The sequence below is a fragment of the Carassius carassius genome, chromosome 2 (genome assembly GCF_963082965.1).
Source record: "Carassius carassius chromosome 2, fCarCar2.1, whole genome shotgun sequence".
Taxonomy (NCBI): Eukaryota; Metazoa; Chordata; class Actinopteri; order Cypriniformes; family Cyprinidae; genus Carassius; species Carassius carassius.
In genome coordinates, this window is record NC_081756.1 from 17,983,711 (window position 1) to 18,002,003 (window position 18,293).

The 18,293-nt window shown below is 38.0% G+C and overlaps 2 protein-coding genes across 3 annotated transcripts; one reads left to right on the forward strand and one right to left on the reverse strand.

Moving 5' to 3' along the window:
• The first annotated feature begins 773 nt into the window (after positions 1 to 773).
• LOC132105176 (WD repeat-containing protein 76-like) lies at positions 774 to 6,870 on the forward strand. Its single transcript, XM_059510429.1, has 15 exons — positions 774 to 930; positions 1,435 to 1,563; positions 1,643 to 1,711; positions 1,792 to 1,884; positions 2,022 to 2,074; positions 2,569 to 2,680; positions 2,789 to 2,890; positions 3,345 to 3,385; positions 3,551 to 3,704; positions 3,844 to 3,999; positions 4,805 to 4,920; positions 5,017 to 5,115; positions 5,264 to 5,416; positions 6,088 to 6,141; positions 6,437 to 6,870. Exons 1-15 carry the CDS (start codon positions 880 to 882, stop codon positions 6,699 to 6,701), a joined length of 1,647 nt encoding a protein of 548 aa, XP_059366412.1. The 5' UTR covers positions 774 to 879; the 3' UTR covers positions 6,702 to 6,870.
• A 626-nt stretch (positions 6,871 to 7,496) lies between these two features.
• LOC132105192 (zinc finger protein 710-like) lies at positions 7,497 to 17,617 on the reverse strand. Of its 2 annotated transcripts, none has more exons than XM_059510431.1 (5): positions 17,429 to 17,617; positions 9,299 to 10,828; positions 8,519 to 8,710; positions 8,260 to 8,431; positions 7,497 to 8,157 (listed from the first exon to the last, which is right to left on the reverse strand). In XM_059510431.1, the coding sequence occupies exons 2-5, from the start codon at positions 10,784 to 10,786 to the stop codon at positions 7,979 to 7,981; spliced, it is 2,031 nt and encodes a 676-aa protein (XP_059366414.1). In that variant the 5' UTR covers positions 10,787 to 10,828; positions 17,429 to 17,617; the 3' UTR covers positions 7,497 to 7,978. The 2 variants fall into 2 exon arrangements, with proteins under 2 accessions (XP_059366414.1, XP_059366413.1); XM_059510430.1 differs by lacking the exon at positions 17,429 to 17,617 and adding an exon at positions 12,629 to 13,417.
• Positions 17,618 to 18,293: the final 676 nt, after the last annotated feature.

Genomic DNA, 18,293 nt, shown 5'->3' on the forward strand with positions numbered 1-18,293 from the left:
TTCAGTTGTCTCCTGTAGGCTATGTACTGTATAGCAACAATGAATACATTTCTATATGTAGTGCAGATCATCTGATATCCTAATGTAATGCCTATATTTAAATGCGCAAAAAAAAAAAAAACACTCATTTAGTCAACGTCTATGGAAAGGACGATTAATGTGTAAATTAGTATGCTGTTTTGAACTCTGAATGCAACAGGAAAATGTTTGTGATTGGTTAAAAAAATACAGTTTACTTTTAGATACATTTAAGTTGTATTTCTTTATTTACAATGTATTAATATGAACATTGTTTATATTATCAATTTATATATTTATTTATTCGTGAGTCATTGCTACGATTTAAGTAATCAAATAGCCTATTCAGTGTCTGAGTTGAGTAATATGCAGAAAAAAACTTTTTTCTCAGAAATTACGCCATTTTACTCATTTTCACGCCACAACTTCTTAAATGAAATCGCCAAGACACACAAGACATTTAAGGGTTATTAAAGTCGTTAGAAGTGATTTAGTTCAAAGAATAAAATAATAGTAAGATAATTGATAATTGATTAAATTTCAAATCAATTAAATCAAATCAACCCCGTGTTCGTTGACTGTACGCCACGTGCACTGGTTAAGATATTACCAAATATTATAAGATATTATTATTAAGGATTTACATTATTACCCAAACATGAAACGTCACGAGTGCACCTTAAAAGACCACCCAAATAATGAATATTAAATAAGGTCTTCAGAGATTAGCAAATCAACGTTCACTCTTTTGGTGTCATAACAAAAAGTGGGCGGGGACAGTTACAAAATGGATCAGTAGCGCGGGAGTTTTCATAACAGCATGTTTAAGGAAGTGTGTTGAATAACCTGACCTGCATAGACATGGATGCCGATAAAAGTGATACAAGTTTAAAGAAGATACAACTTTTACAGGTAAGCTCGACGTTCGCTCCTTATTTTCTCATTTGCACACTTGAAATACAACACGTGCTCAGTATGTCAAACGAATCTTGACACTACCTGCACAAGCTCATATCAATGGATAGTTTATATATTGCATTGTACGGACTTTGAAGTGATTCACACGTATGGCCTTACACTTGCTTATGTCCGCTATTATTGCCAAATTCAACTACATGTTGTCTTTCCTGAAGACGAGATGAGAACTGCTATCTTGATTTAAGATCGGATCACAGAACGACTGCGAAGAACTTTATTTCTTTGAAAAAAAAATCAAATTAATTTCATGATACGTTAACCGTCGAATAAAAACCGATTCGGTCAGCATTGTAGAGGTTCTATGTTTGCTCGTTAAAATACGTAAGTTTAGTAAATTTTCAAAGAAACTGCTTGCCTCAAAGCAGTGATTATAGCGCACCCTGCCGGACACAGCGCTCAGAAATAATTTTTTTTAAATCCATAACTTGTCATTATTAGGAAAGGACACCTCCTCAGGAAACTGGAATGGATGGACCCGTGCGTCGGACGTCCCGGAGGATCACAGAAAAACAAAACCAAGAAAAGAAACAAATTTTGCCCCCAAAATGTCTGACATTTATGTCTGAGGTGAAACGACATCCCCTATGGAACGTTTTAGTGCTTACTATATTTATGAATTTGTGTATTGACTAACATTTTTCTTCAGAAAAATGACCATGTGGAAGAAGTAAATATTAAAGAGACACAAATAAAGCATGATTTGGAATCTCTACACGTAAGTACAAACACCGCATCAAATGCTGACGGTCCACCTGAATGGCAGAATCCACCTTTTCTTTGTCTTATCTTTAACAGGGTTACCGTGGGGGTTTGTCTAAATATGAGCTGGAGCGACTGGAGAATATCAGACAGAACCAGGCCTTCCTCAGTTCCCTTAAGTTACCTCAGGTAAAACTTTGCAGTGAGGCAGGAGAGTAATCTTTTAGTTTTTTACTTACCTTTTTTCATCTTTGTCTTTTAGCTGTTTTTCCACATGAAACTTGCTTGACTTCACGACTGTAATTGATTGTTCATTGGTACTGCAGATTTCTGAAGCTCTGAGACCCAAGCCAAAACCTACTCCGAAAGGCCTGAAAAGGTAACTTTAATAGAAACTATTTAGAATTCAGAAAATGTATACAATTAATAAATAATGTGTTAACCTGGTTCACAAAACCAGTCTTAAGTCATTGGGGTATATTTTTAGCAATAGCCAAAAAAACATCGTAAGGGTCAAAATTATCAATTTTTCTTTTATGCCAAAAATAATTCGGATATTTAGTAAAGATCATGTTCCATGAAGATATTTAGTCAATTTCCTATCTTATATGTATCCAATTGTAATTTTTGATTAGTAATATGTATTGCTAAGAATTCATTTGAACAACTTCAAAGGCGATTTTCTCAGTATTTAGATTTTTTTGAGAAAAATTGATACTTAAGACTGGTTTTGCGGTCCAGGGTCACATATGAGTAATTTTATGTATTTACATTTAATAGAATACATTTAATGATATTATTTTTAAGTGCTCTTAATGGTCAAAGGTTAAACTCCCCTCTGTCTCACTATCTAACTAAAGTAAATTATTTTAGGGAAAAGACAGAACCAGAGATGCTCCCTGTTCGCAAGTCACTGCGGTTACAGAACAAGGGTCCTCAGAAAGCCACCATTCTAGAAATGACTTCTTCTGCAGTCAGAGAGCCTGTAAGTTACTGATATGCATCTGAAGTGTTAATGTTGAACTTAAACACAATTTTGACAAAACCCTTTGAAAAATATTTAATCTGAAATTAATTAAATGTCTTATTTCAGGAAGAAAAAGTAAGAAAAGCCCCAGGACCAATAGCACTTGATCCAATCAACCTGGACGAACATGTCAGGCTGCCTGAAGATTTGATTCATCTCTGGAATGAGGTCAGTGTCTACATGCACAAAAACATTCCTGTATTTAGGGGTGGGCGATCTTCCCAAAATATCATATCACGATCTTGTCACACAAAATCAGGATCCACGATCTGAATCAAGATCTTCCCAATTTTGAGTCTTTATGTAAATACTCATTTTTTTTTGTTTTGTTTTTTTAATAAGTACGTCACCACACATGAAAGACACATGATAGAGACGTGATATAATTTGACCAGCCACAGTCATGTAATAGGCATCCATTGCGTTAGTTTTAACATTATTACGAGGACATAAAATATCATAATCTCTATGGTTCGCAATCGCTTAAAGTAGATTGTAGACATCTTCGAGATGATCACGATATGAAATTGACAGATCGCCGACCCATACCTGTATTTATCAGGAATTGGTCATATTCCAAAAACCCTGTGCATAACCCGAAACTGTTTGATGTCTTCTCTAGGTCCCATTACAACAAGAAACAGGAATGTCAGATTTGAAATCGTGAGTAACATGTCATAAAGAGAGTTTACTTACACGTGTCATTTTGGTGTCTCTTTTATCAGTTTCAGATAAGGTTTCATCTTGTACTAATTAGTAGTCATTTTTCTTATTTGTGTGATGAGACTGTGTTATATATTGCATATATGTCAACAAATTTGTTTTCAGGTACCAACAAATGCTGCAGAACTTATCCATCAATGATGGTTGTGTGGTGAAAGTTGTGAAAGAGCGAATCTGTTCTGCAGCATTTCACCCCTCTTCATCCAGCTTGCTCATGGCAGCAGGAGACAAGTCGGGCCACGTGGGACTCTGGAAGCCGGTGAGATAACAGTGGACTGTTGTGATTAAAAAGTAGAGATGTTTATGAAAGTGGCAATGTAATATAGAGACTAATGGCTATTCCAGATGTTCTCCGCTTTGCTTGTAATAATGTACAATACTAACTGTGTTTCCCTCAGGATGCAGAATGGGGTGATGATGGTGTAATCTACTTTGAGCCCCACTCTCGTGCAGTTACCAGCATGGCCTTCTCATCTCACCCTTGCAACCTTATAACAGTAAGCTTTGATGGCTCTGCACGCAGCATGGACCTGGAGAAAGCAGTGTTTGATGAGGTGAAACATTAGTTATGCATGTTTATCATGTTATGTACTCATTTCGGAAGCTACTGTCTTTATCACATAAACATGAAAAAATGCACAATTTAATATTTCAAGGATTAAATACATGTTGCACATTACCTCTGTCTTTCAGAGCAAGCACACAATCTAGAGACCAAATGTAGTCTGATCAATGTGTATTCAATCTGGACAAGGACATTAAAGATCAGTTGTTTTAATCTAACTGAAACTTTTAAATTGCCTGTGAATATACACAGCCGGTCGAAAGTTTTGGGTCAGTATTTATTTATTAATTTTGAAAATAAATACTTTTATTCAGCAAGAATGCTTTAAATTGACTAAAAATTACAGAAAGGGCATTTTAAAAGATTTGTATGTAAAATAAATGCTGTTCTTTTGTACATTTTCTTTTCATCAAAGAATCCTGAAAAAAAGGGTATTACTGTTTCCACAAAAATATTAAACAGCAGCATTTATAAGAAGAAATATTACCTGAGCACTTGGTGAGCAAGAGAGATTTCTTTCAAAAATGAAATTTTTTTTGAAACAAAACCTTTTAAATGGTAGTGTATTAATGACAAATATGACATTGACTACAAGAATGAAAAAATAAAAGTAACAAAATAGGTATTTTTATAAATGTAATAGAAGTATTTTTAAAAAGTAATTAAAAAAAACATTAATTGTATTACTTAACACCCTCTTACCATCAAATATTTCTGTTTTGATCTTGTTTCTTTTCACCATCTTAAGTACAACCTTCAACACTTTACAAATAACCCCTCTGTTCTGTACTCAGGTGTATCGCTCACCCTCTGGCCTGAAAAGTTTTGACTTTTTGACGACCAACTGCTCCACTTTACTACTCGGACTATGGAATGGGGATGTTGCCGTCGTTGATCGTAGAACTCCTGAGTAAGACCAAAATGTCAACACAAATGCTGAGGCTAAATAAACCACAGAAATATATTTATTTTCATCATAATTAATAAAGAACACATGTGATTGCAGGAAGTTACATGAATCTCTGTATACCATGGCTGCAAATCCGCTGCGCTGTGTTCATGTCCATCCTGTGCAACAGCATTACTTTGTAGTGGCAGAGAAAAGGTATTTCATAATATTTCTATACTAGAATAATGTTTGGGAAAAAAACGTACATTTTCATGAATAAATTTTCACAAGTTGCAGAGTAAATGACTACATATCCTGCAGACTGAATGATATTGTGTGTGTGTTTTTTTACAAATTCTTTTAGTTTTGTAAACATATATGACTTGCGCCATCTGAAAAGAAGAAACAATAAAACAGTTGGTGAACTCAACGGTCACAGCCGCAGCGTATCCAGTGCCTTTTTCTCTCCACTCGCAGGCAACAGAGTTCTGACCACTTGTATGGACGACAAGATCAGGTGCTCAGAGATCGCAAGTATCACTGCTAAAGTGCTCATATTAAATCTTGGATATTCCTATATTTTCTCTTGAAAATGTACCAGTAGAGGGTGTCAAGAGCATTATGGCAACACCCATAATTTAGGCCAAAATAGGTTGAATTGGCTTTTTTTTTATTTATTAAAGGTGCTGTATGTAAGTTTTTGACTCTACTATAGCATGCTACAGTCAGTTATTCTCCTTTGAAAATGTCTGTTCCGGGCCGGAATGTCAGTTTCTGTTTTGTGAAACCCGCCCTCTGCCAGTTTACCTAATTGTATTCCAGCACCCCGGGTTGCCAGTTGGCAGAAAACACAGCGTATTTAATTTCATTAATTGTCAAATGCATTATGTTCCTGTTGGTATCGTCAATCTGGCAACCTGAGTCTGAGGTGAAGGGGCTGGATGAAAAAAAAAAACCTCTCCAGTATTTTGAATTTGTACTGCAATACCAAGTTCAACCACTCAGTGTCAATCCTACATTCAGCACCTTTAACTACTAAAACTTAATAAATATCTTACTAGAGTTTGAAATGCCATCCACTGTCCAAACTGCTTATCTTCTGTAAGGTCATGGGATGCTGGAGCCTGAAGATTTGGAAATGTATTGCAAATGTATTTATTTGCCTTTTTGTTAATTTTTTTTTTTCAGGGTATTCGACACTTCCCAAATTAATGGCAGGACTCCTGTACTAAAATCGATTACGTAAGTTTGGGTGTTATGTAAAAATCATCTTTTATCATGACATCAGTTCTTTTGAAGTTTGTATTTATTAAAGAATAATGAAAAATGTATTCCTTTCCACAAAAATATTACTACTGGTGATTAATGCATATATAATTTCTTCATTTTATTATGACCAGATTTCTAGATTATTCAGCAAATTTGAATTGATGAATTTATGCACATCTGGCCCTTAGCAAAAGTTTTTGTTGAACTATTTTTATTTTCTTTATTCGAGGTGCCCATTGTAACAGCCTGCTAAATTACTTGTATGCAGGCACAACATGCAGACAGGTCGGTGGTTGTCCAAACTAAGTGCAGTGTGGGATCCAAAGCAGCAAGAATGTTTTGTGATTGGTAGTGTGGACAGGCCTCGCCGAATTCAGGTATTTCACGAGAGTGGCCGCCTTCTTCACACTTTTAGAAACATGGACCACCTGACCACAGTGTGCTCCATCACAGCATTCCACCCAAACAGGAACATTCTGCTTGGAGGAAATTCAAGTGGGAGGCTGCACATATTTACTGACTCTATCAACTAAAATATATATATATATATTTTTTTTTTTACCCATTTGTTGATTTGAGTCCCTCTTTTTCCTTTCTGTACACCAAAAATCATTTGCTTTTACTCTTGTTTTATATAAAATATGCTGTTTGTTTTTGTTCCTGTAACATGTTATAATAAAGATGATATAAACTCTCGAATAATCTTATTCTTCCAAATAATGCCACTTGATAAAGTAACTGAACCTAGATTGTGATTTGTACCTGTATTTTATAACACATGCTCATCCTGAATTCACTCACAAACCAAGTTTATACTGTAGTACAGTCAGCTGAGCACATTGTCATTCATTTCAGTACATATACTTACAAAAACAACTTAAAAAAAAAAAACAAGTTTATTTAAGAATCTACAGAGTTGTCTTGAGAAACCGCTTACTACGAATGGGACACAGATCTTATCTCTTTTAGTTATACCAGAACTCAAACATTCAGTGATGAAAGAGGCTCATCAGAAGTAATTAATTGGCTTTTTCAAAGTGCAAAATAAATAGCAAATCAATATAATGGAACCGTAATTCTCCACTCAAGAGGTTGTTAAACCAAACTGTTGATCAAGTTTAGTTCTAATAACAATAGTGGTGTTCAGGAATGGGCAGCATATGGTCCTGCTCCAGTAGCTTTGGTACACGGCCCAGGCACACGCTCACTCTTTATTCCTTGTTTTTTTTTTTTACCCACACAAGCCTATCTACTCATGCAGATATCCAACCATTTACATAGGCTTTACATGTTTTTTGTTTTATGCTAGGAGTTTGTGTTTATATGAGCTGCTGTAAGTAAAGGCAATGTAAATGAAAATAAGTAAATAGACTGCTTTGAGGTACCACACAGATGAAGGCCACAAGGCTGCATGCACCTGCTATTCCCAAACAAAGTTATATTTGGAGGACAGTGTGTATTACGTTACACAAGACTATGTGTATGCACCAGCATTTTATGCTGCTAATGTTTTGGTTATTAATGTAACCATGTGATTCACAACATACTAAAAATACAGCGTTATGTTTGTTCGAGCTGGATGGAGTCAAAGGACTCTTCGCAAAACTACCAGTCCCTTTTTATTAGAGACAGAACTGGAGTGGCTACCTCATTAAATCAACCCCAGGAGGTCAAGATGGCCTCCATCTACCTGCTCATTAACAACTTCAAAAAGGGTAGCAGTGGTTCTCAAAGAGGAACATCTCAATCACCTCATGGTTGATAAGTGCCAGCACAGGCCATTTGTTACTTGTAATTCAGACTTTTTTTTTTATCCTGTACTGTAGTTTCCCACATCCTTCCCAAAGTTATAATAGTCAAGTTCCTGGATGGCCACCTCGGAGAGCTTAGTTAGGTTTGGCGCATCATTATTTTCCATATTCTCTGGTGTTGTAAAATTGAAGTTCTCATCCTCATAGTCCTCATGGGGCTCCATGTCTGGCGGGCCATCTATATTAAACATCAAAATAAAATACTATAAAGGGCATACGATTATAAGGTTTTACTGCCAAGCCAGAGGATGATAATCAGATACTGTTGGGTTCTTCTCACCTTGTCCATCTGGAGAGACGTCCATTCCATGTTTGACCTTCATGTGTCTGCTAAGATTTCCCTTCAGGTTAAATTTACTTGAGCAATATGCACATTTGAAGGGTTTACTGCCTGCATGGAGGTGCATGTGGCCCAGAAGGTTGTACATTCGATTAAATGTTTTTCCACACACCTGTCAAATCCAAAAATCAAAAGAGCTTTACAAACCAGATGGAGAAAGTGTCACATGGAAATGTGTGATAAATGTTTGATGTTTTACCTTGCACTTGAAGGGTTTCACAGGCAGGTGTACGATCATGTGAGTTTTGAGGGTCTGTTTCTGGACAAAAGATTTGAAGCACACATGACACTGGAATGGCCGGACACTGGCGTGGATTAACATGTGTCTCTTCAGGTTTGCAGACAATGTAAACTCTCTGGCACATACATCACACTTAAACCCCTTTATTCCCTGTTAATAACAAGCAAAAACAAGCAAATAAACTGTACAACTGTACAAAAAATTTAGAATTTTACCCCAGCAGTAGATAATTAGTCTCAATTAGCATGTCTATGAAATATGTTATTGGCTGAAATACTATATTGCATTGTATTTTAAGATACTAATGCAGGCTACATACATAGATCTTCTGCTACTATGAACACTGTTCACATGAAAATGGCTGTGAGTGAAAATGAGAAGAAAGAAAAGGGAGGGATGAGAATGAAGAAGGAGGCCTTTCCTTTGGAATCTGCAGCTAAGATGAAAAATGTTAGACAACAGAGTTCAAAGTGTTAAAACCAATTAATTAGAATCATTGGTTGAGTTTGCAATTAAGTAAACTCAAACCCAATGCAATAAACTGTACAGGAGCCCCAAAAAACCTACTGAAAACACTGCTTTACGTTACTAAACAGACAGAATTATGTAGCATTGGTTGATAATGTACTGAAATAAAACAAATTTAGCTAAGACTCATTATTCATGTAGGACATGACCTCACCATAGCAAACAGCAAACATACATAGTTATCCAAAAGCACACTATTGCTTTCTGTACCTTAGTAGCACGGGCCTGAGGCTTGTTTGTCTTGTGTGTGAGGGAGTGTTGGCGTAGCTGATGCAGCTGAAGAAACTGCAGGCCACACTGACTGCAGGAGAAGGAGCGCTGTGTTTGGTGCTTCAGCAGGTGATTCTGCAGCTGGCTGCGGTAGGCAAAAGACTTGTTGCACTGGCTACATTGGAAGGTGGAAGGTCCTTGGTGGCTCACCTGATGACGCTTCAGGTGGGCGTAGGTGGGAAACTCCATTCCGCACTGCGAGCAAACATGGCACCGACCTCGTTCATGCTTTACTTCATGAGCACGGAGTTCACTAGGGTATGCAAAACCACGGCGACAAAAACGGCAACTGTAGGGCTTAACGTCGGTGTGCTGCAGCATGTGCCGCTTCAGGTGGCTGGTCTGGGTGAAGCCCTTCTTGCACACGGTGCACTTGTGTGGCCGTGTGCCCTGATGCGTCAGCAGGTGTGTCTGTAGGTGGCTGGGCTGCTTGAAGAGTTTTCCACAGTGTGGACATGCATGTGGCTTGATGCCATTGTGGCCCAGAATGTGTGTGACCAGATTGTATTTGGAGGTGTACGACTTCTCGCACATGCGGCACTTCCATCGCTTGAGGCCCTCGCCGACGTCCACGCAGTATGACTCATTGATCTGGATGTTGATGTCCAGTCGGTCAATACGGCGCCCACGGGGTGCCTCTTCTTCCACTGGCTCTGTCCAGAACATCGCCTCATTGTTCTCATCGAAGTCTCCAACTCCTTCCATCTCGCTACCTTCATAGCCAGCCTCGCTTGGCTGAAAGTAACTGCTAATTTCCTCGCCACCGGTTCCTGCCTTCCCCATACCATTTCTACCATCTTCCCTGACCTCAGTTACCTCATCTACTCCTTTTTCATGTGTTTGGCCCCTGTTGCGTGAAGGTACCTCATGAGGTGCGTGGCCATGGGAATGAGGGTGTAAATGTGGATCGGGTGGAGGATGCGTATTCTTGGGGTCTCGGACACAGGTGGAGCAGCAGTTGTTGGGTTGGGCTTTGGGCAGGACCCTGTAGCTGGAGGGGTCGACCATTTGCATGCCTTCTCTGGGCACCATGTTGTTCATCATGTGAATGCAGGAGGGCAAACCTGGGGTAACGGCTTCTCCTTTAACGTGCGATGCCATGTCTTGGTGCCCTATAGGGGGTTTGCTGTTCTCGGATTGACCCTGCCACCTTCTCTCAGCACAGCTGGAGTGCATGTGCCCATCCTCGCCCAAATTCTCCCCAAGATAGTCACCGTTGGCACCTATAAGCTGGTCGGCGTACTCGTAGTCTATTCTCTCACCTGGCGGAGCAGGGGACTCTTTGGGGTCTCCGGTGTAAAAGCCGTTGGGGGCGATGGTGGCGCCAAAGATCTCGTTCTGGGAGATGAGTCCCAACACAGCAGCTTGGGCCAGCGACAGGACCACCACAGGGTCTGTCTGTGTCCCTACGTCCATCTGCTGGTGCATGGCCTCAGAGTAACATCTGACCAGCCGCTGTGTCTTCTCCTCCTGTAAAGCACACATACAAACACAAATTACTTTAGTAGGCCCACATTATCAGTTTGTCTATTTGTTCGAAACTACTTGTTCAAGTGCAAGGTAAAAGATCATTTGCAAACACGTATAGCATGGACTAGTGGAAAACACTATGGAAACATTACTGATGTGGTCAATCTGTTTTCATTTTTTTTTATTGAATTTGATGTTTTGATTATTAAACGTTTTAATAAGCATTAAAACCTTTTTTCTATTTTTTGTGATGCTCATATTGGTACCTATATAATAGATAATGACATTAGCTCGGTGTGCAGCTATATTTGTTTACAGTGCAATGCAATGTGAAAGTTAGAGCCTGTCAGATCAACTTCTGTAAATGATGCAAACTTTTGTCTAATGTAAATACAACAGTGGAATCAAAACGAACAGACAAAAAAAAATCTGCTTTCAATAGGTGATCTACTTATCTTCGGATGTTATCATAAACATCAGCATGTGGATACAAACTTTAAACTTCTATATTAGTACTTTTGTGATTATATGATTGTCAATAACCTAAAAAGTAAAGATATTGTTACTGTTTGAGCAACACTGAACCAATCTGCATTAGTGGCACCAAACCAAACTGACTGTTTTCAAACAAGTTGCAAACACTCCCCTCATCTGGCTTAGTTTATAAAGGTAACCCCATGCCAGTCTCCCACAGCTGGCTAAACCAATATCTATCTGCCTGTGGAAACAAACGACTGCAGTACTATTTGGTGCCACTAATGGTTCAATCAATACACAGTTTTTATTTACTCATGTCATTCCAAACGTGTACTACTTTGAAGAATGTTGGTAACCCAGCAGTTGTGGATGCCACTAACCTCAAATGTTTCGACAAAAAAAAAAAAAAAGAAATTATATATATATATATATATATATATATATATATATATATATATATATATATATATATATATATATATATATATATATATATATATATATATATATATATATATATATATATATATATCCTCTTATTTTTCCACACAAAAAAGTCAAATGGGTTGGTATGACAAGAGGGTTGGTAAATGATGACCAAATTTTCATTTTTGGGTAAACTATCAGTTTAAAACAAGGTAACTCAGTCAGCGCTGTCCAGTTTTTTACTTACAACCTATCATCTCACTCGCTCAACACAAAACCACATTGCCTCAGACAGTGACCCTCTTTAAGGACGATTCCACACCTTAAAATTATTTTAACTCTGCTTAAGCGTTATGCAAATAATGTAACACAAAAAAAATGTAATGATAATTGTGCTGCCAGTAGGCATTTTCAAGAACAACAGTTTTTTCTATAATCTTTAAAAAGACTGGGAAGATACAGTACAGACTGAGGAAAAGAAAAGGAAGAGAGACGGACAGAAGGGAGAGTGAGTGAGTTTACAGAAAGAGAAGAAGAAAGAGAAAAGGAGGGGCAGAGAGTGGCTGGATGAGTGAATGAAAGCAAGAAAGAGAGAGAGAATGAGAAAGAAACAGAGATTGAAAAAATTAAAGGGAAAATGAAGGATTAGTGTGTAAGAGAGACAAAGAAGACTGAAAGCAGCTGATGAATTTTGAAACTGAGCAAATAATAATCACTCCAAATAAAACATCAATTCAAAAACAAGATGCAATCAAATACATAAAAAATATTCCAATCCATTTGATCAGGCCATTCAATTGGGCCATCCAGTTTAGTGAACACACACACATAAACAAACAATCTGCTAAACAAACTGAGCCCTCAGAGGGCACTGGAGCAGTTGCAAGGGGAACTCACCACATTTTTCTTGGTCTGTGGCTTCAGGTGTTTGAGAGATCTCATTCTGACGCAGAGTCACAGGTTCGAATTCACCCGCTGCCCTCCCTTTCATACATTACATGTTTTCAGTACCAGAACAGACACACTCTCCTCTGTGTTTCTTGCACTCTCTCTCTGTTCTCTGTGTATGTGTGCTCTCTTTTTCCTCTCTCACTCTTTTTCTCTCTCTGATTTCCCCTCCCCCACTCCCCTCTCTCTCTTTCAGTCTGTCTCTCTCTCTCTCTGGCGCAAGCAAGAATACACACATACACAGTGCTCTTTTCCCTCACTCCCTCCCCCTCTTTTTCATTCTTATTTTCTTTATTTCGTTCGTTCTTTCTCTCCATTTCTTCCTGATACTCTCTCCAACTGTCTCACTCAGAAATTCTCTCTTGCATACACTTGCGAAACATGTTTGAAAACACAAACATTCATGCTGTGAAAAGATTATGAGCTCAGCCATAAACATATACGGAATCATGTACATCACAGCAAGCACACCAAGAGAAGATGAACAGAAGGAAGCTGCAACAAAGCAGATAAAAGGTATACACAAGATGTATTCTATAGAACAATACTGATTTGAGATTAAATTAAAAGGAGTAGATAATGGAAACGCATAAGTAGATGAAAAAAAGGAAGTGACAGGTTCGATATGCAAAAACAACGCTTCACCACCATACTCCAGGCAGAACAGAGATCGAGCGAGCATACATGCATCTGAGAGAGTCTGTGCCAGAAGAGGACCTTTTGGCCTGTGCGCTGAGAAACGGGAGTTCAGCACAGACTATGTGATGTGCATTTATGGTCTTACATATGAGTATCTATTCAAACTGTGTCAAGCTGGTAATGCATTTAAGCTTTTACTATTCTTCAAATGCCTTCACATTCATATGCCACACTTCCCATGTGAGGGTGAACAAATACAGTCTACATGATCCAAAAAGATACATATAGGCACACAAACAAAAACAAAACTAAAAAGAAATATACAATGCATGTGATGTATTAAAGTCATGAAATGGAAATTAATTTTCTTTCGATATGCATCACAATACAAAATAAAAAATAAATTGCAACTTTCATTATGTCACAGTTTTAACTTGGTTTGGACAAAATAACTAATTACAAGCTGTATATTTTAACAAATAAGCAATAATGTATGAGAGCCTATGCTATATAGTAACAGCTTATCGGTTTGCATTATTTAGCTTGATTAACTGTAAATAACTCTAGATAACTGTATAATTATGGAAATGCATATGCATCCACAGTCATGGAAACAAGGGGAACAAATCTGTGTGAATTGTTTATGAAGTCATTCTGATGAAGTCACAATTTAGGTAAGAATGGTTTTATGAACCACTCATACACACACAAATTCATTCGGCTTGTGTTTCATGAATGGGTCCCATTGTTAAGAAGTTATTAAAGTTAATTCATAACTGTTGGATATAATTACACCTTATTACATAAATTTGCAATTATTGATTAAGTACTGATTTGGGATTTAAGATTAGTAGATATGCCTCCATACAAAATGGTTGAGAAAGAGAAGGATTATCAAAGAAGAGAAAATGGAGGGATGAGGGAGGAGAAGAGAAGAGAAGCCTTTACCAGTGAGGACAGACAGAGGGAGAGAGGGAGGGAGGTTTTGTGAGAGAGCAAATGGTGAGAGAGCAATAGAGGGAGAGAGGGGAGGGGATAAAGAGAACAGGAGAGGGAGGGGAGAGAGATGGAGAAAGAGAGAGAGGGGGAGGGAGGAAAGAGAGAAATATACAGAAAGAGAGAAGTGGGAAAGGACAAAAAATGAATTACAGTAGAAAGGAAGGATGGAGGAAAAACTCCAAAATAAGGAAAGTTAAGTCAGTTTGAATGTATGTTGTGGGGGTATTAGAGGGAAGAAGTGAAAAAGAAAGAAAAAGATGCATATCAAATGTGGATAAGGCTTTGATTAATGAACTAGTATGCAGCATCCATGAATGTGAATGAGGCAGCATAGCCCATATGTGATGCTGCATTTCTACCCTACTAAGTCAAAACAGCAACTATGGCAACACTGGAACTGACAAAACTATACATTTTCAAACTCCGAATTAGATTATAATTGAGCCAAACATGACTGATAGTTGTTCTGAACTTGTATATACTAGAGAGCTCACACACACTTTAAACAACAAAGAGGTACAGGCTGATACACTCACAACAAACACATTATTTTACAATTGGAAACTAGTGGCCTAAGATGGAAAAAAGTTACAATTTAGAATCTGTGCATTTGTGAAACCAAGCAACCATACAGATTAACTTTTCCTTTATCTGCTGAACACTTCATCGACATTTACTTAGCACCTGCACAAAAACCTTGTATCAGTACTTCAGTATCACTAAGCACAAGTTTTAAAAATCATTAATGTGCTATTCTTTCTCTCCAATTGTCTTTGTTGCCTCAAATGTACAACTAATATAGATGCTGGCCACATACAAACATAAGCTGTTTGTGATATGCCGCACAGAGAGAGATGCTCACTGCATTTATAGTTTTCCGAGTGCAGCAGCAAAGGTACAGCAGGTAGCTGAAGTAATACCAAGATAAAGAACATTGTGGCATGATTCACTGGACTGTTTACAATAACATCTAAGTCAATCAAGCCTAATGCTGTGCTATAGACACATTAGATGATAAGGTTTACATTAGAACAAAGCAAGAAAATTCTATCACTAAAGTCATTCCATGTGGCAAGGCCTTTAAAGAGTCAGTAATTACAGTATAATCTAAACTGCATCTATACTTTTCACAAATATAGTACAGACATATTTCAAGCTCCATCACTGTGTAATATTACATAGGGTACAAATGCATTCATTTATTATTATCTATAAATCATGCCCATTACTGTTATAAAATAAACATGTTATTGTCAAAATCTCAACAGTAATGATAACTGAGCATTACATCAAGCAAGCAGAAACACAAGCAAGAATTTAACGACCATCTGTCCAGCCAATGCATCTCAAGTAGAGCTACTATTATAAAGACTGACTGTTAGATTTGTCAAGGTTAAAATTGTAATAAGGACCGCCAATATCATTTACATCTACAGATACCTGAAATAAACCGTTTATGCCAATAAGGAATGTGTGATAGAGGGAAACAGGTGTTGCTTGATTTTATAGCATTAAAAATATTAAATGCTTCCTTGCCCTAGAACATAACTGATAACCCACACCTCTCGTCGACTTAGTCTTTATAAGAACTAAGATTTTTTTAAAAAGCGGTTCACAACTAATGCAAGCTGATATCTGATGGCCTAGATGTTATGCCATGCGACAAACCTGTTAATTTCGGTATACATGGAAAAAACACAATTAGTAGAGGGTTTTTCAATGACCGATACAACTAATAGCAGAACAGCCAGTGGCCGATATACACATAGTACTCAATTACTAAACATTTAAATTGTGACAAACGAGAGTACACCAAATAGCATAAATTAAATCAACATATATTCACAATATTAACTCAAATTTCTTTACATACAATGTGCTTTCAATCATTCAACAGCTGTTTGACAGGCTTTTAAACTGCTTTATGCACATGAAACATTCTCTAACTGTACTAACAATAACAGTGTGAACAGCACTTTGTCAGCACGGACAAACGACAAATTTTGCAATAACTTTAAGAACGACTTTTCCATATGATGAATAATAAAAACACAACACAACACCCTGACAGCCAATCAGAATCCACTGAACTTTAAAGAGCTGGCACGTTTAAAGCGGTACGCGACGTAACTCTACTAATATAGTTTGTCTTCAAAATAAACCACGTTATGCTGCGTGTGGTAGTATAATTGGTTATAGTTATCTCTTTATAGTTTCCGTTCTTGGCATGAACGGGCGTTAAGTAGACCTGTGTAGTTATTGGCCTTTGCCGATCATTTCAAGACCATCACTTAAAACATCCACTTCATAATCATATAAATCAACAAATGTTTGGATGTGGTCTTCAAAAGTCAGATTTAACCATCATGCCTCATTCAAAGCGAGTATGAACACTTGATGCATAAAAGTTCAAGCTGTGATGCTGCTGCTCTTTCAGCTGATCTGGAGATCTGTGATGTGCCAATGATGCACCTGACCTTCGGTCAGAGATGTAGACAAACACTCGCCGTGATTAAAACGGAGACCGTATTCTTTCACTCTCTCTCAGTCTCAATTCTTAAATATGGCAACGAATACCCTTGGACCTACACTACAACAAATCCCAATTCACTAGCCAGCTAGCTAGCTACATCTTAAAACTCAGCATCAACAGCTCCATCGAGACGTAAAGAGTTGAAAAAAGAAACTCGAGACCTCATGAGGATGGGCCTGTCTTAAGTTTTGCTCCGGTCATACAGTGAGCTAGGCTAAGTGATGAGTGTGGCCTGCTCTCTTCGTTTATGCGGCTCTTTTCACTCCCTCCATTCCCCTCCCGACGCCATCTGTTTGTGCCACGAGAGAATGTGTGTGGAAGTAAAGAGAAAAGGCGACATTTTGGCTCTATAAAATGACCCACATACAGAATCGCTCTCTCCGAAATACGAGTGCAAATCGTTATGTAGATGTCAGATGAAAAGCGGAAATGTAAATATCAGCATCCAGTTCAGAGTGCACATTATTTTTTGAGGCCAGTTAGGCACAAATCGGTGAGTTTCGCTGGGACAGGGGCTACACGATCAGTTTCGTTTTCTGTTTCTATGGCAATAATGAACGGACCGTTGTCGAACTTACCACGCTCCAAAAATCGGGTGTATACGTAGAAAACACTTTGGAAGATTTGAATGTCGCTTTCTAGTTTGAATTGTTGCTGGTCTGGTTCTCTGTGTTCGGCAGGAAGGAAGGAAGGAAGAAGGGAATGAGAGAAAGAGTGACGTGAACGAATAAACAGCCCGGGCTCCTCCTCGCTGTCACAAGTAAATGATGGAGCTCGTGGCCACAAAATATCTGCCTGCACACTCATTTGATTGCAAATATTGGCTACGCAGACGATTATATTTGTTGAAGGACGGAATGACAAAATGTGAGAAACCTGAGCTAATGAAGTGATATGCCTCTCAATGCACAAAATGTATAGATTTTTTTTATTATTATTTAAGCAGTATGTTTATTCTGTATCTGTTTTCAACGTGCACTTTTGTTTGGGTTAATTTATATAATTTATAGGACTTATTCAAATAACGGACGTTAGAGGACGCTATTGTTTCACTAGCCTAGTTTCCTGCACTAACAGAAGAGGTCGCACTCTCATTATCAATAGAACATCACTTCATGAGGTCAGTCGATCCCGTAGTCTGGGCGGTTTTCAGTCAGTTACAATATATTGGTTTATTAAATGTAAATTTAAAAAGCTGTCACTCGACTGCTCTCTCCTGGTTTCCCACTGAAGCCAAGCAGGGTTCAGCCTGTCCTGTACATGGATGAGAGACCTCCTGGGGAATACTGCTATTTTTGCTAGGGTGTTTGGCAGGGTCCTATTGGGTAACCCTGCAATCCTGGTTAATTTGCATACTGTCTTTTATCAGGCGTGACCTCCTCATTATTCCCATAGTCACATGTGGTAGTAAAAGACCCATGTGAAAAATGCTATATCAGTGTA